Source organism: Sminthopsis crassicaudata, chromosome 1 (assembly GCF_048593235.1).
Source record: "Sminthopsis crassicaudata isolate SCR6 chromosome 1, ASM4859323v1, whole genome shotgun sequence".
NCBI classification, from domain to species: Eukaryota; Metazoa; Chordata; class Mammalia; order Dasyuromorphia; family Dasyuridae; genus Sminthopsis; species Sminthopsis crassicaudata.
The window spans coordinates 265188122-265215877 of record NC_133617.1 but is presented as its reverse complement, the minus strand read 5'-3'; the positions used below and the strand labels follow the sequence as shown (position 1 = coordinate 265215877).

Below are 27756 nucleotides of genomic sequence, written 5' to 3'. Positions count from 1 at the left end.
GTTCCATGAACTCCCAAGAAGAGGGTATATTCCTTTCTGTCTCCATTCAATTTTCTCCAAATACTTATCATCTAATTTTTCTAATACTCTATTTACCTCTTTAACTTCTTTCTGATTTATCTTGTGGTTTGATTTATTTAGTTCTGAGAGAGCAAGGTTGAGATCTCTCACGATTATAGTTTTGCTTTCTATTTCTTCTTGCAACTCTCTTAATTTCTCCTTTAGGAATTTAGATGCTATACCACTTGGTGCATATAAGTTTAATATTCATATTGCTTCATTACCTAGGGTACTCTTTAACTATAGTTTCCTTCCTTATCTCTTTTAATTAGATCAATTTTTGCTTCTTGCTTGATTTGAGGTCAAGATGGTTACCCTGCTTTTTTTTTTTTTTTTTTTTACTTCACCTGAAGCATAATAGATTGTGCTCCAGCCTTTTACCTTTACTCTGTATGTATCATTCTGCTTTAAATATGTTTCTTGTAAACAACAAATTATAGTATTCTGGCTTTTATTCTAGTCTCCTAGAATATGTTTTATGGGAGAGTTCATCCCATTCACATTTACAGTTAAAACTACTAATTCTGTATTTCCTGATGCCTTATTAACCCCAAATTATACTTTTCTCTTTCCTTTTTTCCCTTTCCCTCTTCCCCAATATTTTACTTATGAGCACTTGCCTCAAGCAGTCCTCCCTGTTTAGAGACACTCCTCCTTTCTTATACCTTTCCTCTACTATTTCTCTTTTCCCTTCTATTTAACCTACCCCTTCCCTTTCCCCTCCTGCTTTTCTATAAGAGGCGAGATGTTTCTTGGTGAAATTTCTTAAATAGGTTTTGCACTTTTTAAGTAAGTGGTTCCCTGCTTTAAAAAAAAAAAAAAAAAAAAAAAAGGAAAAAAAAGTTTCAGATAAATTTGAAAAGCAAACTGCATATCTTTTTTTTTTTTTTTTTTTTTTTTTTTTAAATTCTGGGACTACTTTAAAACTAGCTAGTTTTCTAAAACAATACATCTATCTTTAGGAGAAAATTGTCTCCTTAAAAAGGGAATATTCTCTTTCTCAACAAGGTGGGTAGTCCCTTGCCATGTGAGGATAAACTTTATCTTAGCTTAAAATAATTTAAAATCAAGAGAATAGTCCTATTTTAGGGGAAATCTTCCATAAAGTTAAGACACCATTCTGGGGAGCTGAAGCTATTTTTGCCAAAAACTGTGACAGATAAAATATGAAATAACTGAGGAAACAATAGTTCAAGCTTCTAAATATTTCCATTTATTAAGCAGTGCATGCCAATTGCACAACAAATTGTAACCACACCTCCTCAGCTTAGCACTAGACTGAATACAAGAGACAGATTTTAGGTATTAAAAGAAAACAATTAATAGGATGTAAACCAGGATACAAGCTGATTTCTAATTGGAAATAAGTTTAGGAACTTTTTAAGTTAGGAGGAAGATGAATTACTTGTTAGAGTTTGGAGAATAGGAAGATAAGGAACTGAACTTTGCTGGATGTGAAACAGAATGTCACTCAATTGTCATGATTAGAAAGCAGGTGTAGTTTACAGAAAAAAATGAAATTCAGGTTTCAAAATAGTCAATTTTATAAGATGGAGTCTTGATTCACATAATTCTGATAATTCATATTAAGTACTTACATTGTGACTATGTGCTAAGTAGAACCTCCCAAGATTTGTCAAATCAATTGACCCTTATCTATATTAGATGATTCATTTGGGTAAATTGATACTGATAGAAAACAGTAATAAATATTATGAAGGCTTAAGTCAGAAACTAAAGACCTTTAGAACATAAGTAATATTTTTATTACTGATCAAAAGCAAGAACTTCATTATAAAAGGGCAGATTCTGGAAGTTATCAGCTTGGTTTGGAAGTTGTTTTTCTGAATCATAGCTTAAAGTAGAAAAATTATGAGCTTCTGGTCAGGAATAAAGTAGCTAGTAAGAATCTATTTGCTAAGATTCTTAAAAATCTATCAAAAAGCAGGCTAAATTGAAAAGGAAGAAAAAGAATAAAATTGCCAACATACTTCTCCCTGAGCTAGATAAGACAGAGAGTAGCTGTAGCTACAGTGTACAAAGAATAATTCAGTAGAAATGCCCAAAATCATAAAGGAGAAAAAAATCAAGAAAAAAGGAGCTAGCCATAAAATCCATAGCCAACGGTTTCTCTACATAAATATAAAAATATGTGTCATAAGCAGGTGATTCAAATGGTTTTCACAAAGAAAAGCAATTCTGACAGTGGGAAAAGATGAATTATCTAAAAAGACTAATGTGAATTCATTCAGTGTTCATTGACTATTTTTACTTTTTAAAAGTCATATACCGAATATAAAAGCAAATGTGGATAATGATAGATGCAAAAGCATTATAATTATAAAGTTGTATGCATTAAAACCTAAATTCTTATCATCTGTGATCTTTGTGATCATGGTAAATGGAAGCACAGGACTATAGCTGAGAAAATATTATGCTAATTTTCAAAAAAGAATAAGATTCATAAATGTACTAACAAAGATTAACAAACTTGGATTCCTAGGGGGAAAAAAACACAGAAAACATTAATTATGGAAAGTTTAGGGACTATATCAAAAAAGAAACAATGATCACCAAAAAATGAGTATGATTTTTACCAAGAACAGGCAATGCCAATCTAACTTATATCTTCTCTGTAAACAAACTGATTGGACTAATCGATCTAAAAATGCTATAGATAATAGTTCACCTATACTTAGAAAAACACCTGACAATTTCTTGTTTGATTCCTGCAGACAAGCTGGGGAGATGCAAATTAGAATGTCATATGATAAGTAAGATACTTAATTGATTGAATGACTACACCCACACCCCCCCAAATAATCAATATTGTTTCAACTAAGAATTAGACCTCTGAGGAAGAGTCTCCGTGATCCAGGCTTGATTCTTTCACATTTTTATCCATGTTTTTGATGAAGACATAGATGGCATGCTTTTTGAAAAATGATTTCATACTTAGAAAATTAAAAGATATTTGGATAGAAATGATTCTTCAAAAAGTTCTGTGGATTCCACTAAACTGCAAAATATTAATAGGTATATATGGTGACTAAAAATATTAATGCAATTTTAGGCTACATTAAATACATTGTATCAGGATCAGGAAGCCGCAATGTAAACTGTGTTGGTTAGATCAAATCTGGAGATTTTTGTTGTTTAGTTATGGAAATCACATTTTAAAAAGAATGTTGATTAGCTTGTGAATTTCTGGAGAATGTCTTCAAATTCACATAGGAAAGACAGTTGAAGAGGCTAGAGATGATTGACTCAGAGAAGACGAAAAAAGTACATAAAAAATGTCTTTAAACTTCTATCAATAGACATGTAATGCTAGGGATATCACTACAAAGAGTAAAGCAATCCCTACTTGCAAAATGCTCAAATTCTAATGGGCTGACATGTTGACAAGTTCTTATGTGTTTTTTTGCATCATCTCTATAGCTTTATTGGTATTAGGGATTTCCTGATATGGAAATATGTATTTATACTTGTTCTTGCACATGCTTGTATATAGCTATACCATAAATAACTTTGAACCTGGAATTTCATCAGTGATGTTACTCTTGGTGTGGAAACTTCCTCCACCAATGCAGATCAGTACTTCTTCTATTATTTGCAAACTTCCTGGTTAAATTATTTAAATGAGCACCCCAGTACTGGGTACCTTGGAGAATTAGGCAACTCTTTAAAACTAAGGCTAGGTTTAGAAGCAGAAGGAAGTTTCTTACCTAAAGTAGTGAAATCACAAGTATATATATATACTTACTTATATAAATACAAATACATATCAGGATGACAGTATAGTGAATAGAGAACTGTCCTCAAAGCCATAAAGAGCAGGGTTCAAGCCCTGCTTTATATACTGGCTATATGACCCTAGTCAATTAGTCAACAAACATTTACTAAGCTCCAACTTTATGCCAAGTGCTATACTAAAGCAGAAAGATACAAAGGAAAGCAAAAACAATCCCTGCCCACAAAGGGAGACAGCCCAGGTAAAGATGAAGTGGAAAGTTATGTTCAAGGAATGATAAATAGTCAGTGTAATTAGAACATAGAGCTCATGAAGAGAAAGAAAGTATAAGAATTGTAACATCAAGAAAAAGCCAATATGAAGACTTTAAATGCCACAGTGAACTTTACATTTGTTCCTGAAAATAACAAGGAATCACTGAAATTTATTGGGTAAGGGAGTGACATGATTAGAATTAAACTTTTTTTAAATCCCTTAGGCCACTGAATAGGGGGTACATTGGAATGGAAGAGAAGTGAAGGAAATGGTGCAGGTAGAAGGCTATTGAAATAGTCAAGGTAAAGGTATAAGGACTTAGAATAGGATTATAGCTGTGTAAATAGAAAGAAAGGGAAATATACAAGGGATTTTGTGAAAGTGTGTGCAAAATTAAGTGGTAGAATGAATATATTGAGTGTATAGAGTAGAGAGTGAAATTGAGCTTGAGATCTTAGTAACTATGAGAATGCTCATAATAAGGAATGCAAGATCATTTAAATTTTCAGTAACATAAGCAATTCAAGATGCAAAGAAAATATTGATTTGCTTTGGTATGGGAAGGTAGAGATTCCTGTCCTAGAAATTTCCTGTACCAATGAAAATACAAGTCTGATCCATATGTACACCAGTATATTTGTTTGAATGTATGGTACTCTTCCAATTCATAGGCATACTATCACATACATACAGATATTTTGAATGTGCATGTATATACATATAAAATGCAACCATTTTCTTTTAAACAAAGATAACTGGTGTATGAAACAAAAAGTCATTTGTAAGAAGAAAATACTTTACAGAAGAATAGATATATTTGTTACAATTTGAAACAAAGAAAAGAGATGGTTGGATTATGGGAGAAAGTTAATTCATATTTAGAAAGCAGTTTCTATAGAGCCTAGAAAGGGGAGGGAAAAAAAAGATTGAAAAAGAGAACAAAAGAGAAAAGTGGAGAGGAATACATAGTAAAGAATAGACAGGCTCAGTTTCACCTTATTTAAGCTAGGTAAGAGGCTAATATGGTAAGTTAGATGAGAGAAGTTTAATGGCATCAATCAGGTTGACAGAAAATTATGGCCAAGAGTTTATTTAACTGTAAAGTGACAGCAGTAGACAGCTATTTCAAGCCCTAATTTTCTACATATATAGGTTAAAATGGACCTAAGCAGTTCAGTGAAATAACCTAAATATTATGACTTAAAAGGTTATAATTAAAATGCATCCTCATATGTAATTAATTATTGTCTATCATGTTTTCATAATATAGCAGCATTTGTAGACAGATGGTGACTCAAATTCATACTCATCATATAGAATTTCATAACTGCATTGATTTCATTTTTCAATTGACAAAGGTCACTTTAACCTTTGTTAAAACTCTTTATATCTATCTTTCACTTTCTCCCTTTTTCTTCCCTATCCTTTTATCCTCCCTTTCCCCATATATGCTTTTAAAACCATACCAACAAGAGAAACCAAACTGCCTCTATCAGCACCTCAAAATATTCTCCTTTACAGGGAGTTTGAGAATACTAGAGATAGAGTAAGTGAAATCCTCCATCCCCCTCCTATACTGTACATCTGACCTCTGGATAAGTTAAGAGCTTCATCCTCCAATGCTTTTAATTCTAATCCTTGCAGAGTCTGAATTCATTGCTTGAATTAAAAGAGTGAGTCTCATTAATGCTAAAAAGCAGTGACCCAAATAACACAATAGACTAATATAGTGACCTTGTGACTTTAAAGCTTCACTTTCAAATCTGACTATTCAATCCAATCACTTCAGTAGTCAATTAATTGATTAGTCAATCTGAGGCTACAAGTGTTATGAATCTAGATATTATTATATTACATAAGCCAGTTCTGTATAGAATTCAACCAAATGCTATACTATATTCAGTATTCTAAACCCTATCTGAAATGAGAGAGGAATGATAGAGTTTAATGAATTGATATGTCTGCTGTAATAACTAATAATTGTTTAACTTTGTCAAGTGCTCTTGTAAGCATCAATATTTTGAAACATGCACCATGCAAAACTATTAGTGATATGTGCTTACATTTCATTAGCACGGAAAGAATATAAAATTTAATTAATCATATTATGAGTAGCAGAATGTAACTATTCACTTATGAAAAGCCTTTTTTGATTGTTACTTAAAATATTTTTGCTGATTTAAAGTGTCAGGATTATTTTTGACTGTTTGAATAATGTATAGATCAGGAGGGCATTTTGCTTTCTCAAAAAAGCAAAACAATTTTTGCTAGAAACATGTTTGTGGAAAATTATTCCTTTCCAATTTTCCTTTGTAGATGCAAGATATACAGAGTACAGAAGGAGCTCAATATAGTTCCCACCCTCAGATGGCAGCCATGAGACCAAGGGTTCAGCCTGCAGATATTAGGCAGCCAGGAATGATGCAGCATGGTCAGCTGACTACCATTAACCAATCACAGCTCAGTGCACAGCTTGGTTTGAATATGGCGGGAAACAATGTTCCCCATAATTCACCATCTCCACCTGGAAGCAAGTCGGCAACTCCTTCGCCATCCAGTTCAGTCCATGAAGATGAAGGGGATGATACCACTAAGGTACGGTGAGACTATTTCATAGGAGCTACTGAATAAAATAGTTTGTTTGCAAAGTTTTCCTTTAGTGTCTTCCTGCCTAAACTGTAATAGGAAAAAGTGAGTGTAAGTAGAAGCCACACCAAGTGGCATGAAAGAGCACATACAGAAATGACTAAACAATTTGCTTCTCCAGAGCTAATTTGCAGTTGCCAGTTAATCCCCCTCCCCCCCCTTTTTTTTTTTTTTAGAGTTTTAACACTAAAAGAAATCCCATACATACAATCTTTTAAGATTTGCAGAAGGGATAATAGAGAGTTACCTTTTTAGGAAACATTTTTCTTACCCAGAAATGTAATATATTGCTTTTTTTTTTTAAGTTAAGCATAAGAATGTTTGCCATATAAATATTGAATTTTGTAGCAGGAATCACCAGTTATCAAATTCAAAAGAGACTTCAGTGATAATCTGATCCAATCCCTACTTGAATAAGAAATCGCATTCAAAATATACTTAATAAGGGGCCATCCAGAATCTGCTATCTCAGGAAGCAATTAATTTTACCTTTAGATAACTTTTCTTGTTCAGAAGCTTTTCCTGACAAAGCCAAAAAATGTCTTCTGCAACTTCTACTTATTGCTTCCCTTTCTGTTCTCTAGGGGCAGGCAGAATGAGTTTAATTCCTCTTCTACATGACAACCCTTTAAAAACTTGAACATAACAATGACACCCTGCCACTAAGTTTTCACTTCTTAGGACTAAACATTGTCAGTTCCTTCTGGCAATTCTCACAGAGCATGATCTTGTGGCCCTTTAGCATCCTATTTCTCTCTTTTGTAAATCCCAGATTATCAAGGCCCTTCCTGACATAGAATTCCCATAACTTGATATTATATTCAAGCTATAATATGACGAAGGCAGAAGATAGCAGGATTCTCACCTCCTTGTGGATATTAAAATCACATTTAACTTTTTGGATTACCATACTGACTCATCTATTGGTTCATCTTTAATTTATAGTCCACTAAAAGCCCCAAATCTTTTTCAGATAATCTTGTGCTTTTGAAATTGATGGTTTTTTGACATATAAGACTATAAATTTCACCTTGTTATTTTGAACCCAATATTCTAACCCTAATATGATTATGTTTTGTTTGTTTCTTTTGAGGGCAGAGAGACAGAATAGCATAGGGAAGTGGCTTCTTAACTTTGTCATTCAGTGAGTTCACTCCACTATCATAGTGTCATGGAAAGCTTTGATAAGCAAACTATTTTTACATTTAGTCATTGACTAAATTAAACCAAAGGACATCAAAGTAGGATCTTCTTACAAACTAATATTGGACCAGGCTTTATTCAGCCATTCAATCAATCTGGATATATCTATCTTCTAACCCATAGCTCTCTCTATCAAAAGCCATATGAAAAATTTTGTCAGGTGCTTGGCAAAATTTTTGTTTCATTCATTCAAGGTCTTCACAATCTCCCTCCAAACTATCTTTGCATACTGATTTCACATTATTTCCCCTCACACCTAATCTATTTGCTCCCCTGTTTTCTGGCTTCTTGACTCTGTACAGGTCAACTTCTGTCAGGATTGTTCTCCCATTTCACCTCACTTCTACCTCTTGAAATCCCACCTTTTCAACTCCACTTACCCCTTCCTTCATCCTTCCACTCCCCTTTCTCCCAGTGATTAATGCTTTTTCTGCTCCTCTGCAATCCTTTTGGATATATTTGCATATATGTTGTTTACATACTTGCATACTGATTGTTTCCTTCAGTAAAATGCAAATTCCATTAAGTACAAGAACTATTTCCTTCTTATCTTTGCTTCCCTGATTCCTATCTTGGATTTGTAAATACTTGTTTTAATTCATAGGAATATAATTCCTCTAATCTACTCCTCTTGTAACCCTGTCTGTAAAGGAAATAAAGTTGCCTGAAATGACCTGTTCTTGGTTAAGTCATGCTAGTGCCTTCTGTTCACAGCTTCTTTTTCCCAAATATTTACAACTTTTATTAGTTATTTCCTAACATTCTAGAATTTCCCAGAAATTGATGTCAAATCACAATGTTATAATTTGAAAATTCTACTTTCTTTCTTTTTTTGAAAGAATAACATTTTCACTTTCATCCAGACTTCTCCCAGAAAAATCAAAGACAAAAAAGTAGCATAGTCAACATTATGGTGTTCTGTTTATTTCATACTTCAAAGAATACCCAATAAAATCTGCCCCAGTCAATTTCATTTCTCAATACCTTCACCAATACTCTATTACCAAAACCAATCACAATGTTTCTACATTATAAAATCATTCTAATTGACATTGTGTTCTCATAAAAAAACATTTAATGACATTTAGTTATAGCAGATCAATATCGTTGTGGAGATTTCTAGCTTTTCTAGGGGTGTGCACTTAAATGCTCTTTTGATTGACTGGCCTTTTGATACCCTTAAGGCACATTTCTTTGATTGTCATCTCTCCAATTTTTTTTTTTTTGAGAAAGACATAAAAATGAGATTAATATAAAGTATAAGAAATTTTAGATTATATGGCTTTAGAATATAACCTTAAGTATACAATCAAATATAAGGAATAAAACTTCATCTTTTCATAATTTCTGATTTCTTCCTTTTTTGAGACTAAAATAAGAAATAGATTAGAATGAATGAGCATAGTTCCTCATGGATAATCCACAAACCAGATAATCTGCTGTTTGGGGATAATGGCAATCCAAAATCTTAAATTATAGATTCAGAGTTTTAAATAAAATTATTAAGCAATGTGAGGAATTCTGATGACATCTCTCCAATAAATGTATACTTGAGCCACAATGAAACCAAAAAGCAATTTTCCCCCCAATAATGTCAAAGAACTGATTTTTCATGTATAACGTACATCCTTTTACAAAATAACTTCATTGAAAATTATTGCCTTTACCTTTGCAAACATAGCCATGATTTGTTTTCCTTATCTCTGCATAGTTTGTATAAGGAAGGATTCTATTGGGAACCCAACAATAGAAGGAAAAGAGACAAGAATTAAGCTGGAAGCAAAAGTGATGGAACCAAACAAAAAAATATAAATAAAATATTCACAAAGAAAAAAAAACAAGTATCATATTACCACCTTAAAGACCAATTTATGCATTTCTTTAAGGTTTTTAACCTTCAACTTTACTTTTGCTGAAACTAAAAACTGCACATTTAAATATCTTGAAATCAAAAAAGCATTATTCTTTTAGTAGTATATTTGTTCATTCTCCTCTGCTAGAATAAGAATTCATTTGCATATTCTTTTTTTCCACTGACATCACCTTTTGTCCAATCAAGCCTGCATAGTTTTTTGTGTCTTGTTTCTAAGTTCAATTTATGTTCCCATCCCACTTATAGGTTAAATTTTTCACTTTCTCTCCCTACTTAAAATTCACCAGCCAAAAACCATGTGGACATTTTACTGGTCAGGCCAGAATTCTTCCTTTAATAAGTAACTGGTATTGATATATATTACTGAGTTGTAGCCACTTTAGTTCAGGATGTAATTTAAACCACTAGTTAAAACTTGGCCATGAAATACATTAAAGAGAGACCCCAGTGCTGTAAGCCTTACCTTTCCCCATGATACCTTTTTTCTTCTTCTTGAGAAGTTATACATTTTCAGTAAATGATTTCTTTTGAAAGGACCACCAACCTCTATTGATATGAGTACATAATTATGTACAAAAAGTCTTTCTTCAAGAAGAAAAGAAATAGTTGTGGTAAAATGGGCATAGTTTAAGTAAAATAAATATCACTTTCCAAAATAGTATTTAGTCCGCCTTTCAGATTGTTACAAGAGCTGCCTTAGTAGCCTTAAGTCATATACTGGATATATTTCCATCCATTATTACAGAAAAGTATTTGGAGTGAACAAAAGTGAGGCTGTGGACTAGATGCTTATTTTTTTAAATCACATAATTCAGTGCTCATAACGCAACTGATGCTTTAGAAAACTGAAAAGTTGCTAGCATTGGAGGCCTGTTCATTTGGCAATGCCTTTCCTTTTATCAATTGCCAGAGTTAAGGATCTTTAAAATCTTTGCATTTAGATTCTTTCATAGAACCTTGCCATTATACAAAGAAACTGTACAAATTGATGTACAGAGAACAAGAAACTCGATTTTCTAAACTATGTGTATATAGCAAAGCATCATGGAATAGTGAATAGAGAGTTAGTCTTAGAAGCAGGAAGACCATTTTCCAAGCTCTGCCTCTGACAGATTAGATATTAGTTATTTAACCTCTCAGTGCCTCGGCCAGTTCTCTCAAATGATACAGTACTGAACAGCTGCCAGTCTAGACTAGTTGAGACAAATTCCTCACCAAGAATTCTCCACATAGAAATGAAATCACAGATATGAAATAAAAAACAAACAACTTGAGCTATACTTACTTTTCAATCAGCTATCCATATTTCTGCTCCTCTGAATTTAAAGTTGTTTATAATCTTTGATTCATGACAAAGAGGTAGGGTCTTGTGAGGAGTCTGTAGAGTAGTCAGTAGAATACTGGACTTGTAATTAGGAAAACCTTGCTTCCAATCGTGTCTCTTACACTTAATAGAATCTGTAATGTGCTAGAATCTAGCAATACATTACTTGACCCTATATTTTTTTTCAGGCTATCCTCCTATATTTCTTTTCCTTTTTACAGCTGAACTCTTAGGAAAAACTGTTTACACTGTTTCCTATCTTCTTCTTTAGTCATTCATTTCTCAATTCTTCGCAGTCTGGCTTCTGACTCCATCACTTAACAAAGTTGTCTCTTCAAAGTTACCAGTGACATCCTAATTGCTCAATTCTCGAACCTTTACTCAATCATCATCTTTATTTAATAATCTCTAGGTTTTGACATAATTGGCCACCTCTTCTCCTAGATGCTTTCTCTTCCTAGGATTTTCATGACAACCATGGTCTCTAGTGATCTTCCTATTCAGATCAGACAGAACTGTCTGATTCCTTCAGATTGGTTTTCTTTGATGGATCATCATATATTTACTACTCTGTGGGCATGATCCTTAAATGTAGTGGATAGAATTGAACTTGGAGTCACAAAGAATTGAGTGCAAAACATATCTTTAGTAACTGATCCTGAGGAGGTCACTTAAACCCCCTGTACTTGTGTTTTTTCACCTCTTGGTAAGAGAGGTGAAATACTGTAGTTACAAAAGGAGACTAACATTTCTAGTTATAACCTTACAGTATAATTTTTGTTTTTGCTGGACTCTACTTTTGTTACAAGGTAGGGCTTTATAGTAGAAGTGGGAGGATGTGGTGGATACAAAAGACAAAGAAAGGAAAGGAAAGAGCCCCACTGAAACTTTTTTAAAAACAGAGAACCCACAACAGAAAAAGAAACAAATAAGCATGGCAATAATTGGTACAACCACAGCAAAGTTAAGATAAAATTAAGATAATAAAAAGAACAAGTAGCCCTATGTCCTGTATTCAAAATTTTATTCATTTTCTGAACTTAAGAAATAAACCATTCTTTCCATAACATAGTAGAATAAAGAAAAAAAGATGATTGTGTATCTTCAAATCTATCATGTACAATTTGCTATTCCTTTTAAATATGTGTTATTTCTTTTTGTTTTATTGTATTCTTATTGTATCATTTCTTTTCCCCTTTTTTTCTCCTCCCACTGTACCCTAGAGATAGTTACCATTAGACACAAATGTGTGCGTGTCTGTGTGTAAACAAACATTTTTTCCCATTATTTTTTCCTCTGGGTGTAGATACTGTCACCTTTTATATGTCTTTTGTAGTTAATTTGGATATTTTTAAGTCAGAAGGCTTTAGTCACTTATTTCTATTATATACAGTAAAAATAATGTATACTCTTGCTTCTGCTCATTTCATTCTTCATTATTTACTGCAAATCTATCCATGTTTTCCTAAGATTAAGCTAATAACTTATAGTATCTATAGCACCATAGTATTCCATCACAATCATACCACAACTTATTCAGCCATTCTCTGATGTTCTTCCCTGCAATTTCCCATTATTTGTCACTGCAAAGAGAGTTCTTATAAATAGTTTTAGAACATATAGGGGTTCTTTTCCTTTTTTTTTGCTTACCATGTATTATTATGGCTTGGTCAAAAGGTATAGGCATTTTAATGTTGACCTAATTCCAGATTGTTCTAGAAAATGATTAGATTGACTCAGTTCCCCAACAGTTAATTAGTATCCCAGTTCTTCCTCCCAACATTTGTCACTTTCTCCAATCATTTTAACCAATTTGATAGGTATAAGATGATATTTCAAAGTTCTTTAAATTTGCATTTCTTTAATCAATAGTAATTTAGAACATTTTATCATATGACTGTAAGTAGTTTTTATTTCATCAAAACACTGCCTGTTCATGTCCTTTAACCATTTATCAATGTGTGATTAACTCTTGTTCTTATAAAGTTGCCAATATTCTCTATGTATTTGAGATTTTAGACCTTATCTAAGAATCTTTCTATAAATTCCCCCACACACACACAACAATTTTCTGGTTTCCTTCTAATATTGCCTACATTTCTTTTATTTGTACAAAATTTTTAATTTAATGTAATCAAAATTAACCATTTTATACCTCAGACTGCTGTCCAAATTATTCACTTATGTATGTCTAATAGATAATGTATTACATGTTCTTCAAATTTTCTTGTAATATCATTCTTCATATCTAGGTCATAGATCAATTTTGATCTTACCTTGAAGAATTGTGTAAGATTGTTGGTCTATGTCCAATGTTTGCCAGACTGGTTTCCCAGTTTTCCCAACAAGTTTTATCAAAAATGAATTCTTATCCTTAAAACTTGTCTTAACTTTGTCAAATATAAGATTATTATATTTATTTGCTGTTGTAAATTGTTCCTCTGATCTATCTATCCCTTAGCCAGATACTCTATGCCACACATTATTGCATGAATGAAGGGAATTTAAAAACAAAAAGTGAAGTTATCTCAGCTTTCTACATAGGGTAACAATAACATGTATACTTATTTCCCAAATTAATGAAAACACAAGGAATGAAACCCCCATGCTCATTCCGAAGGCTTTTTGGCAAAGTGACCCACAATAGCATTGCTCATATACAAAAAACACTTGGATCCAATAAATTTTTTTTAAGTAATTTTTTGCTTACATAGGCAATTGACAAGTTCGACAAGGAAATCAGGTACATTTGATATAAATAACAAATCAAAGAGTTAGAGCTGGAAAAGACTTTTCATATCTTATGTTTCAACTTCCTTTTTTACACTTAAGGAAACTGAGGCTTTAGGAGGCTAAGTGACTTCACAGATTGTAAGTGTCAAAGATGGGACTTGAACCCAGATCCTCTGACTTCTTATCCAGTGTGCTCTTTCTACTGCATTACACTCAGTTCCTATTTTTTCATGGAAAGTTGTTTTATTGCTTTCTGCAGTTGAATAGTATAGTCTCTGACTAGTTGCATTAACATCCTTGAACTTAATGATGAATTCTACTTAATAAAATCCAAGATGTTTATCCATCATTTACTTTAGTAACTTTGAAGTAGATACAAAACTGTGTCATAGACTCTGTGTGTATTTTTCTGTAATTCACATTTTTGCATAATACAGTAGCTACTTAGTGATTACAGTCATAAACATGACTATGAGGGAGAACAAAAAAGCTTGCTGAATACACCATAAGTTTGATCTGATTTCCCATGCATCTGTGAATTTGTTCTCAAACATAATAAATAAACTTTAGCTCCCAAATTCCAAATATTCTCAAATATTTTCAATTTATGGGTGTTATAAGGAAACAAAGGGACAATTTAAATACTCAGCCCAAAGCATTTATTAGCTAAACCTTTACCAACAGAAACACCACAGCCACCAAAGTGCTGTTCTTGGTCTTGTTTATGCAGTGGAGACTTTGCAATATTTACTTTATATGATAAGACTTATAAGTAGAGTTTGATGTTGTTTGTTCAGCCTATTATGCAGATGGCGCTTGATTAAAATCTATTTTAAACTACAGCGATTACTGCAAGATAGTGTGCATAAAACCGCTCTCCTAGCTCCATTAAAGGCTTGAGTATGGCTGCCGTTTATTTTAAATATGCTTATAGACATTTTCAACTTCTCCAGGGACATTTAGATATCAGTGAGGCACTTTCCTTGAGAGTCTTAACTCCTAGATGTTGTAGTCTTAAGATCTATTATATGAGCAACATAGTAAGCACATGCTTTTTTAAAGTGAAAGATTATTGTTTTCTTGTGATAAATAAGTTAAATACATCACTATAATTAAGCAATAAGCCATGACAGGAGGTGGATTACTAGGAGCTAAGTACATCTCTAGGGATTTTGAGGAATAAATCTGTACCTATCAGTAAGTTGCAAAAATGTGTGCATTTGTGTTTGTGTGCATGATTCATAAGTAAAAATCATTTTCTATGCTTTTTGCTTTAATTAATGGTGATATCTCCATTGCTAATGGGAATCAAAATTAAAGTCTCATTCTAACTACTTTCCATGTTGTTAACATTTATTTTTTTGTTGTTTCTAGACAAGATTTATGTCTCTATTGGCTTGACATTCCAGGCCCTGGCACAGTATTGTAGAAAAGGATATTAGAGTTGTTGGAATTCTACATCCTGAGGGGGGAGAAAAAAAAAAAACTTCATATGCTTTTCTCTCTATTTTTAAAATCGTTGTGATACAGCTTAAATTTGACTTCATGATTTCCCATCTTAAAGCCCTGGCAATATCAGAAATTTTATGATTTGATGTAGTGCTTAGAAATCCAAGCCTTATTTATGGCTATTCATCTATGTGGGTGCTTCATAAGGTAACCAAAGCTGAAAATGATTATTTATTGACTAATTATGTATCCATTTACCTAATTTTAGTCAAACCATATCCATCCTTATTATGTTCAATTCAAATAATTCATAGTCAGAAAAGCAGCTATCATTCAAAAATATGATCAAAAACTGTTTCATACAGTCATCCCAGTCATAGTTAGTTGTGTTCCTTTGAAATATAATAGACACAATAATGAACAACTGTATTTTTTGTATACAGTCTAACAGAGTAGGTCAGGCAACTCTCTCTGATTGCATGGCAACATACCTTTGTAGCATTCGCCACTATATTAGAAACTACCACCACCCCCACCAAAAAAAAATATCCAAAAGGACAGAAAATGGCCAGCTGCACTCCACTGTCCTTATAGACCACCTTATAGATTTATCATACCCAAAGCAACAGTGAGGTGGAACATTCCCATTTCATAATATCGGACCTTCAGGCGCAAAGAAATTATCCACTTAGTCAACTTGCTATGCATTTTGTTATCCTGAGTTTGTGGCAAACTTGGAATTCAAATATTTAGGCAGGTTTTGATTCCTGGTGAGTTCTATTTCTTTTAGACTTCATTGCCTTTCCTATTTGACAAAAGGGGAAAATCAGTCTTTAATGGTGGCTCATGTTCTTTAACTTGTATTTTCCATTGTTAATAAGTGTGGTATAAATTACATAAATCTTCTACCTAAAAAGGAAAAAATAAAACAAAAAACATGAAGAAAATGCACTTGCAGTGATTTAAGAAAGCATTTTTTTTCAGCTTAATTAAATGGATATTTATGAAGTGCCTATGTTGGTAGACACATACTGAGCTAATCCAGAGCTGGGAGTGATTTCTGTGATCATTTAGTCCAATTTGTATTTTACTAAACAAGTAAATATTCAACTTCCTGTTAAAGACCACCAGGAATAAGGAATTGATTACCTCCTGAAGTCACCCATTTTACTTTTGAGTAGCACTTTTGCTGGACTGTTTTTTCTCAGATCAAAAAGAGATTTACTACTTGTTAATTTCTACTCATTGCTACTGTTATGCATTCAAGATCAAGAAGAATAATTGTCATTCATCTTCCACTTGTTAGTGATCAACTTTGACTTCAACTCAGTTATTTTGGTTATATTAAGTCTTATGGCCTTATTTATTTCAACTAATTTTTTTATAGCATAATCTCAAATCCTCTCACTATCTGGATCATTTACCAGAAGTACATTGGTCTGTCAAAGTCCTTCATAAATTGTAGCACTGTGGCTTGAGGACAGGACAGCAAATATGGCCTCATCAAGATTAGATACAAAAAGAGTATCACCTCCTTATGTTTTTATTCATTTAGTATAAACCTGATTATCTTCTTTTGACTACTCTGACTTTATTAGGTTTGTATTTCATCAAAAGCCATAGGCCTTTTTTCATATTGATCTATTATCTAGCCACTTCCCAAACACATACACATACTTATACAGTTAATTTTTTGAACCTTAGTGTAAGAATTTACATTTGTCATTTTAACATTATATCTTATAAAGTCACTCTAATTCATCGTCATCTATCTTACAGTCTAATACCTAGAATACAAAAATCTTTATGATGGTCACTTTCCTGAATAATAAGCAAATGCATTATTGTCAAAACTTGATACTTTGGTTAGCAAATATTCTCTCAATTATTGCAAATTCTTAATATAGATCATATTAATTTAGAATGGGCACAGCAGCTAGGCTAAAATTTACCAGATAATATCATGAAGACAATATTTGTTATGTCAATTAATAGTACAAATAACGTGAGGTTGGCAGAGAGTCTTAAACAATTTAAAATAACAACTGTCATGCAGGCTAGCAACTCAACTACTGAGGGTTTGTCTTCTTATTACAACTATATTCTTATTCAGAAGAATTTAACATCCATAGATTTAAAAGAGATTTCATTTAATATTTCCTACTTCATTTAATTCAGAAAAACATTTTATTAGACTGGATTTAGTACTAATACATCTATAGAAGTGAATGTTTCTCCTTACTCTTTACCAGTTTTTTTTTTTTTTGTTCAGCTAACTGACCAAATCCATTAAAAAAAATCCCTAAATAACAATTCTCCTTTTAAAAAAAAAATTACCTGTGATGAGATCCCATCAGTAAAGTCTTTGAAAGTTTCACTAAATTATGTCCTCTTATTTTCCACTTATTTATTGTTCTCTCAGTTGATCCCTGAAAAACCTATAGTAAATTTAAGTGTAATTTGCCTTTCAAAATCCAGGTCATATTTGCCTAAATATTTAGAGATTCTCACCCATCTGATAAATTCTGTTAGCCTGACCAATGTGAACTTAACAGTCTATCATTTCCAGGTTTCCTCTGAAATCTTTTATATAGATGAGAGTATCAAAGAAATCCTGAGTCTTCTGACTCAGTAGCTATTCAATGATATGCATTTGTTTAAGCTACCAGTGGACATTTTTTAAATTCACATTCTATACTTTGGCTATCATTTGGATTTTAGTGTATGATCTACACGTTGTTTATTGAGATCTACACGTTGTTTATTGATCAAATATCAGTCTTGGATCTAGTATATCCAACTTTTTATTCTGAAAGGTAGCATTTACCAAAAGGTAATATGGAAGTTAGAATTCTTTGCTTTATTAATTCTCTTTTCCCCCTATTAGCTTGACACAGGGAATGCAGAGTAATTTGAATGCTTTATAATGTAAGCATTTTCTATAGCTACATTTACCACTCCATATATAGTTTACAGAGAGGAGCAGTATACTATGTACTTTGATCCCAACTCAATTTTGTTGATGCTTAGAAGAATTAACAAACTCACTGCCTATATATATATATATATATATATATATATATATATATATATATATATATATATATATATATACCTGCACTTTCTCAGCTTCCTCTCTACCAATTTTGTCCCATTAGTTCCAATCATATTTTTTTAGAATCAAATTCCTTTGCCAAAATTGAATGTCCAACTAATTATTTACAACTAGTTATTTACAAAATCCTGGTCACAATTAAAATTAAGCTTCCCCTTAAACATGCAATTCTCATCCATTATATCTATTATTTATCTCTTACCTTTGATATAATTCCTAAGTGAAAATCCTCGTGTGCCAAGCAGGGGCTCAGATCCCATCCCAAAAGAGCATCAAATGTAAACTCTGAGGTTTGAATCATAACTCTGTTTCTGAATCTCCTGTGTGATTTCAGGAAAGTTATTTTCTATCACTGGATGTCAGTTTCCTCATCTATAAAATTGATGATTAGGCTAAATAACTCACTATTTTCTCTGTCAGTTTTGTGTTAATAATCTTTTGATCCATCCTAGTAGCCTTAGCAGGCCTAAGTCAAATGATTCATTAAAACCTTTTTGCTATAGACTTGATTGAGGGATTTTTTTTTTTTTTTGCACTATCATCACAGAATTTTTCCATTATTTCTCTAGTTGATTTCTTCCATTTGTTGCTTTTAAAGAAACCTTATTATTGTTTTTTTTTAATTCTCTCAGACAAACCATGCCATTAGTTAGTCTAAACAAGTGAGGTTTTTATTGTTTACATAATGTGAGTCTCTAATGTAGTAATCACAAAATGTAAAGTTTCAATATTTTGAGGATGTATGATTGCAATGGTGTGGCTTTCCATGCTTAAATTGTTTCATAAGGTACTCTGTCTATCTCCTCCCTCCAAAAAAACTATCATCTCAAGATGGCCAATATTTGAGCAATGAACTAATTAGGCTGCTCCACTGACAACATCAGTAGTCCATTTTGAGGACTTTTACTTTTTAGCTTCATAAAAAATGAAAGAATTATCACTCTACTGACATAATATTCAAGTCTGAAGGGTTCTTCTTATATCTTGAAGAATTAGAAGGCTTGGGAATAGGAGGATGATCCAATATTATTTCAAAGATTTAGAAACTTTAAAAAAAAAAAAAAAACTGTTCAGAAAGCTTCCAGTAAATAAACGTATGGATTCTTTGCTTGGTTTATTCAGTTACCACAGAGTTAATAGTCAAATAGCCATTCAACTATTTATGTTTAGATGATCCTCTTGGTCCCTATATATTTTTCCCTGAGACTGTAGGCTTACGGAATATTAAAGATCCAAGACACCTGAGAGAGTATCTGTGTTTCAAAAAAGTTAGAATAAATTCCTTGACTAAAGGAAGTTAATTCACTTAACAAAAATATCATGTGTGAGAGTCAGTATAAATCAGTGCCATTAACATGTGATTGACCCAACCACCAAGCAACTGCTATGAAAGTCAAAAATTATTTTAAAAGATTTGTTATGTAAACTATGAGGGACTGAGTCATAGTTTATATGGATATCAAATTTTATATGAGCCCAGAGCTACAAATAAAAATACTACTTAGGATTGTGTGTATGTGTGTTAGCCTAAATAAGAAACAGCAATTTGGTTTGGCCTATGTTTTAGAGGGCTCCTCTGTAATTCTCCTATGTTGCCATTCCAGATAAATGGTGGAGAGAAAAGGCCTGCTTCTGATATGGGAAAGAAACCAAAAACTCCCAAAAAGAAGAAGAAGAAGGACCCAAATGAGCCTCAGAAACCTGTGTCTGCCTATGCATTATTCTTCCGAGATACCCAGGCAGCCATCAAAGGTCAAAATCCAAATGCTACTTTTGGTGAAGTCTCTAAAATTGTGGCCTCAATGTGGGATGGTTTAGGAGAGGAGCAAAAACAGGTAAGAAATGTTACAAAATGGAATGGATGTTAACTTGATTGTAGAAATTGTACAAGCTGCAAAGAAATAGCTTCTAAGTGCTTTGAATGGCTTCTTCAATGGCTGGAATGAATGACAGAAAATGGGCTACAACTTTAGGAGACTTTCATATAATTTTCTATCACTTTATTGCTTTTCTATATGCTACTTTCTTTTAAGATTTATATATTGCAACTTTACATGCCTTGGCCAGGATTGTATCATTCCTTAGAATTGTTGGTGTATTCATAAAAACTAAAAAATCCTCAGAATATTTTGAAAACTGTCCACACCTTTTTTTAGCACTTACTGTTTACTCATTTTACATCAAAACCCAATTTTACTCTTTACTAAGTTAACTTAAAGCTTGAGCTATTCTACTCTCAACCATTCCTGAAATACCAGCAAAGTTTGTTACCCAGACCTTTCTAGAACATATGTCTACATTGGGTTAAGTGGGAACATATGTGCAATTTGTTTCTTCATTTAATGCATCCCCATAGTATCACCTATTACTGTACTAGGGAAAGGCCAAGGGAGAGATGGCTTCTCAGCCATGTCCTGAGGTGTTTCAGAAATTTTTAAGGAGCAGTGGGAAGTTAGTGAAGTGGTCCTTGAAATCACTCCCCTCCCTTGGCCATGTCCTAGTTTTGCCCTATTTTTCTAAATCTTGAACATGTTTACCATGACCAGACAAGTCAGCATTCTCATTTAAATAAGGCAGCAGTTACCATGAGATTTATGTACATTGAGGAAGGGACACATTGGTCATTGAAATGTTCAGATATCAGTAGCATGAGAATTTGGAGAATATGAATCTCTTCTTAACAATGAGTTACTCCCACATTTGGTGCCCTTGTCTCTTAGTTGATATATAGAACACTACATCTCTTTTCATCAAGTTCTTAAAATCATGTCAGAATAAGTAGAGAATCTATGCCCTGCCACCTCCTCTTAGAATCTAAAAATATCTGTGTATTGTGAAAATTAACTCAGTTGTGGATTTCCCTAAAGTAGAAACTGCTACTAAGGTCACACAGAGAACTTCCCCATTTAGTGTTTTAGACATGTAGAGGATACAAATCTTGATGTAGCTACCCAGAAAGACATCCAGCTCAAAAAGAGTCCCTTTCATGGAACAATAATTGTGCCACTAAGTCATAAGCTACTTAGAGTTCAATTAAAGGAGAAGAAAAAGCCCCATAAGACAAACTTTCCAAGCATATTACTTGAGCCAAATTCAGAGGCAATGCAGAAATTGATTAAATGAGAAATAATTAACTGAATAAGTTAAATCCATACATTACCTTACATTCTTCAAAACAGCACTGATTTCTGACCAGATTTCTATCTTACTGAGCAATATGCAGAAATCTTCATAGTTATAGACCATTATTGGTCATTTGAATATTATTGTTCAAAATGTCTTTCAAAGAACTCCTCAACCTATTCCCCTATATTGAGTAGATAGAATTTGAAGCAAGGTGTTTTCAGTTCAAATTCCATCTGATACTGTCACCATGAACAAGATACTTATCCTTACTTAACTTCAGTTTGCTAAGCTGTAAAATTAAAAGGTTGAATTTGAAATGGCCTCTAAAGTTTCTTCCAACTGGAAATGTTTGGTCTTATTTTTGGTCAGGAAGTAGTCACTTTGCAATTTGAAACTAAAAAAACTTGAACTCTAGCTAATTTTCCTGCTTCTAATAGCAGCACCGTCTTCAATTTTGGTATTTTTTGAGTGAGAAGAAGAAAAGGGATGCCAGATAGCCTGCAGGAAGTCATTTTGTCCTGAGAGGCAAACCAAAAGATTATTCATTAGCATGTTTTAACTCTATTCATGCTAAAAGTAAACCTCAGCAATCCTGACTTTCAAGAAGGAAATTAAGCCTTCCCAATATAGATATTAAATAACCAAAAACATAGAGCAATATGAAAGGCCTCTTCATAAAATCATCACAAGGTCCTAGATAGAGTTGGAAGACTCTGCATTGTTTTCATACTTGTATGATGATATAGCTTGCTCGACTTTCTGTCTTGCATTTACTTTCTGATTCACTTATAAGTTGCATATAATCAGACTGCCTTTTGTCTTAATAGAGCTTGCTTTGGAGCATTCATCCTATAAATAAAAAAATGACATATTACTTAGATAGCACAACACATACGGTATGGTGAAGCAAGTTTTTTAATTTAGAGTGATACATGGTGGAGGGACACATATAAAAATGAGATTTCTTATACTTATTATTCTCTTTTAGAAAAGCATTCTAAATTGCACATGTTTAACATATATTGGATTACTTGCCATCTAGGGGAGAGAGTGGAGGGAAGGGAGGAGAAAAATTCAGAATACAAGATTTTGTAAGGGTGAATGCTGAAAATTATCCATGTATATATTTTGAAAATTAAAAAAAACTTAAAAAAAAGAAAAGCATTTTAAAGATATAAGTCTCTATAAGACAAGGGATTAACAGAAAGAACACCCTCTACCTCCAAATAGGAAACTTTTTATGTTACTGCCTACTTCCCAGCACTGTTGGGGGAGGAAAGTGCTTAGTAAACTTTAAAGCCCCAGACAAACAAGAACTCTATATAATAGACACCTTGGTTTTTATTTATCTTCATTAAAATGGCCAAATGTTCCCTTTTCTTCCTAACAGAGGGGATTAAGGAGACATTGAAAGGGACAATGACTGTCTTTTCCATAACCATAGAAAACATTACAAATACCCCAGTCTACCTCAGAAACAAAATGAGATTAGAGAGATGAAACCAACTCATTATTACTAGAATCTGCATCCTACATGCGGAGGACCAGGACTCTTTTCTCAGGAGATAGCCCTGCTGGAGCTGAAAAAGCTCCCAATAAAGTAAAGGCACTTGTCTGGTTTTTACATTTCAGCATCATGAGAATTTCAGCAAAATATTCATAAGTGTTATTATGGTGTATTACCACCTGTTCATTCTCTTTATGTTGACTCACTGTGCCAGCATAATATAATATCTGTGTTTCAAACTAAATTAATTCTACTTTGCCCTCATTTAATATTCAAATTGGAGAGCATACATACTGTTATTTATTTTTAAAGGAATGTTGCTGGAGCAGATTAGAGTCAGGCTGTTAAGCTCCAAAATTTAGGACAAATATGCATGTTAGAAAACAAAGCCACATGATGCAATTGGCATCGTGCAGGCAGCTGGTTCAAATGGGAGGGTAGTATTCCATGGCCCACAATTGTGTGTAACTCCTGTTGTCCTAATAGCCGACAATTACCAACAGCTTCAAATGTAAACACAAACTGAGAAAAATGGACAAAATTATTGATGACTTATTGGAGGCTTAGAAAATTACAATATTTAAGAAAAAGTAGCTATTAGGGAGATTACAATTGAATGTTTTCTTGACTGCACATGAGAGCATGACTAACAGAGTTGCCATGTGTTTATGTCACATGTTCCCTCATTGGGGAGTATGGGAGAGAAGAAGCTGTGGAGAATGACAGGTCTTTAATTTCAAGGATCTGTGATGAGTGAAGGAATGAGAGAGAGAGAGAGAGAGGGGGGGGGGGGAAAGGAGAGAGAAATGGACTTGGGCCACTGTGAAGTTTTGCATGAAGAAGGAATTCAAAGAAAAACAAAAAGAAGAAATCGAATTTTCTGAACAGCATAAAAACTACACATGTACATAATGCATACCTGCACATACACAATTCTTCCCTAAGCTATTTGGGGAAAAAATGTACCTATCAGAAATATCTTCATTTTAATACTTTAGAAAATGGTGCTGACTGGAGTGGGAACAGAATTGTATTGGGGATTCCAACTGAAGTTTTAAATGCTAATGAATTGTATGACAATAGATAGAGCTCATTTCAGTAAGCTAGTATATTGTCTTTTTTTTTTTTTTTAAAGAAGGCACCAGATGGGGAAACTAAAATAAAACAAGTTATCAGTGTGATGTTGTTCTTTGCTACTTATTTTTCACTGACTAGAAAAAAAGTATGGAGGGAAAAATAGAAACTTAACTGTGTCCCATCTTTTGTATTAGTCTCATTGGATTTCCGGCAATCCTCAGCATCCTTTTTTTAAATGAGGTTCCAGTTAAATCTTCTGTCTATCTAAGTATTCCTAAATTCTTTTCTACTGCTCATCTCAATATAGATCCCATGTGCACTGGCTACTGTGAAGCTCAAACTAAGCCTATTAAATAAGAGTCTCTTTGGCTTTAAAGCGGGCAGGAGTGGTCCAAATAGCTATAAAGGGCGCACAGGTCATTTTCAGCCAAGTCAAAGTAGCTCTTAAATGGAAAAGGAAAGTCACTTTAAATCAGAACCAGATGTAAATGTACTAAATGAACCTTAAGTTCCTAATTGGAGACACAGTAAGGCTGTAATACATTTAGCAAATTACAAACAAAATGTTCTTGTTTACATTACGTTAAATGGCTTTAAAGCTTCAGCCAAAGAGCTAAATAAACATGCTGTTATTCTAAAAATGGAATGGAATGCCTATTCAGAGTTTGGTATATTCAGAAGGGACAACAACCTGTGTGTATTTGTGGAAGGGGGGAGACAGACAGACAGACAGACAGAAGATATTTTCTTAAATGCTAGACCTTGTGGTTGAAAAGAAAGATAAATTTACCTCAGGCTCCAGAATTTAATGATCAGCAAGCACTTGCAAAGCAAGTATTTGAATATTGTAACATATGCCTTCTTTCAGACTGCATAATTCATATCCAGCAATATTAGCCATAGAGGTTCAGCTCACTAACAACACCTCATTATTTTATCCCGCAGTATTTATTCCTATGTTTGACGCCTCATGAAATTACTGTTAATGTGTTTATATAAGGGCAGATCTGACACAAGTGGGAAGAATTTAATTTCCCACTCATTCTTTCCTGCTGATGTGTCCTCTTCCCCTGGTAGAAGTGGCAAGTGTAAATAGTTAATTTGCTTCAATTATGAGCCTGTCCTGCTAAATTAGAAGCAGCAGGGATATGAAGAGCCAGAATTATACTTATGAGGCAGCTGACAAATCCTCTGAGCCCACAAAATCAAATCATTTACTCCTCATTGGTGCTCAAACACCCACCAGATAAATGATGCCATTTATCCCTTATCATCTCATGGAACTTGGATTTTATGTCACCAGTACTTACATTACCTAAAGGCCTATTATATTCTAGAATTCACATGTGGACTTCTTTTGGTATTGCCATTAAAATTCCCTTGTTTAAGTAAGAAAACCTCTAATCTTTCCCCCAAAAAAACTTCCCCTGGAAATGACTGAGTATTCTCCAGTCAAGGCCCCCTCTGAAATCTCATTGTGATTCCAAGGCAGATATGGATCTCTTGTTAGCAAGTTCACTTGGGTACAGTCTTTTGTCAGTCCTACCAATCCAATTCAATAAACATTTATTAAATACCAATGTTGTACAAGACACTGCTAGGTGTAAGGATAAAAATTCAAAAGGGAAAAAGTTTAACTTTACTTGCTATTTTTAAGTGGAAGAATTCCACTTGTGGTCCTTGCAATAGACCTTAACTTATCATTGGTCATTAGTCCAGCTAAGTGCAAAGAGACTCATCACTAAAATGTTGGTAACTAATTTTTCAATCACTGTAAATCCTCAATTGTTCAAGTTGAAAGGGGAGTGAACAACATCAGTCAGGAGAAAGACCAATACCAGTGATTATAGACTCTTTTGAATGAGTTTATATAGCTACTGTTACTATAATGAAGTAATATCAATGTAGGACAATACCGAATAAATACACTTTGTGCCATTCTAAAACTGATAATAATAAAATTTGGAAATAATTTTAATTGAGCAAACATAGTGTTATATTAAAATGTCATACATATTTCATTTCCATGTTTCAGGTATTCTATATATACACATGAGTAGTTGTATGCCAAATAGATTCACCATGATAACAGCTGCATGCTTTGCACACAATTCCTACATTATAATTAATAGCAGTTCTTCTAAAGAAATGACAAATTCAAGTTGATTTCACTTTATGCATATGATATAATTAATGTATATAAGGTGAATATTTGTACATCTAATGTTCCTATTCATTCATTGCCATTTGAATTTAGAATGTGTTTCTATAGAAGGAAAAGAAAATGACAACTTTAAAAAAAATACCTTGTCTATAATCATAATTTTCCCATTGTCCATGTGCAGTTGAATATATTTCTTTCTCTTTTACAACCTTAGCTCTCTTCACCACCACCCCAAAAATTCTTTAGAAAATCAGAATAGGGAAAAAAAAATCTGTGAAGGTTGAGGAGATCAGAAAGACTTGGTGAAATAGGCTAAGCTCCTAGTCTGAGATTAGAAGGTTGGGCAAACAGAAAATATATGTCAACCTTTGCAAATGCATCAAAGTGAGGCTATTCATTTAACAATGAAGAAGTTAATTAACTTGACTGAAGTAAAGAGTTTTAGTTGGAATATATGACTGAATAGCCAAGGTGAGGCCAGAATGCAGATGGTTCTAATGGGATGAGAAATTTGGATTTCACATTTGAATTATTTAAAGAACTTCTTTTAAAATCACACATTAAAAGTTTGTGTTCAGTCATGCTCCAACTCTTTGTGACTCCATTTGGGATTTTCTTGGGAAAAAATACATACTGGTGTGGTTTATCATTTCCTTCTCCAAATCATTTTACAGATGAGGAGCCTGAAGCAAACAGAGTTAAGTGACTTACCTAGGGTCACACAGTAAGTTGTTGAAGCTGAATTCGAAGTCATAAAGATGAATCTTCCTAACTTTCAGGCCCAGTGCTCTATCCACTGCACCACCTAGCTGCCCATATTAAAAGGTAGCACATGGTTGATTCTTAATTTCCTGGGCACTTTCATTGACTCCATGGGGTTTAAATGTCTAATCAGCCACACAAGTGATGTCATTATTTGAGGTATTTAGCTAAAACACCTAACTAAGAAGAGATAAATGAGAATATTTTTAAAGTTAGCAAAGACAGTGTATTTCCACTTAAAGATACTGCTGTGGATTTAAGTGCAGTCACCAAACTGTCAATAAATACTTGTTGCTTCTAATGACTAATTGATAACCAAGAGGGTCTAATAGGCCTCTTACCTGAGAAGACTATTTGCGGTGCTAGATGAACCAGCAGGAATCTTCTGCAGCTCTGCAGGATGGCAGAAAGGAGTGGACCTCCCGCTAAGTGTGCTCAAAGTGAGAAATCAGACACTTATATTGGATAACTGCTGCACTTTATCAAACTTGGAAATAGGAATTTTCATGGAGTATACTGCAATTGATATATGTGGAATCATAGTATTGCTAATAATACATTGACTCTAAAGTGATCTTCTTTTTAAAATATCCAGCTTGGTTTTAATTGCAAGAATAGATCTAGACTTAACATAGTTTTAAAGGCACACACTTGATTTTTCTTGAGGTATTTTTAATTCATCCATCCCACTTTCAATAATTATATCTA

General features: G+C 33.2%; 1 protein-coding gene across 3 annotated transcripts in view; it reads left to right on the top strand.

Annotated features, from left to right (window-relative positions):
- The window catches only part of TOX (thymocyte selection associated high mobility group box), a 350785-nt gene that overhangs the window by 286669 nt on the left and 36360 nt on the right, over positions 1–27756 (top strand). For all 3 annotated transcript variants that reach the window (XM_074278738.1, XM_074278739.1, XM_074278740.1), the window contains 2 exons: positions 6386–6664; positions 20017–20247. In XM_074278738.1, the coding sequence (XP_074134839.1) occupies positions 6386–6664; positions 20017–20247 (510 nt within the window). The remainder of the gene's footprint in view (positions 1–6385; positions 6665–20016; positions 20248–27756) is intronic.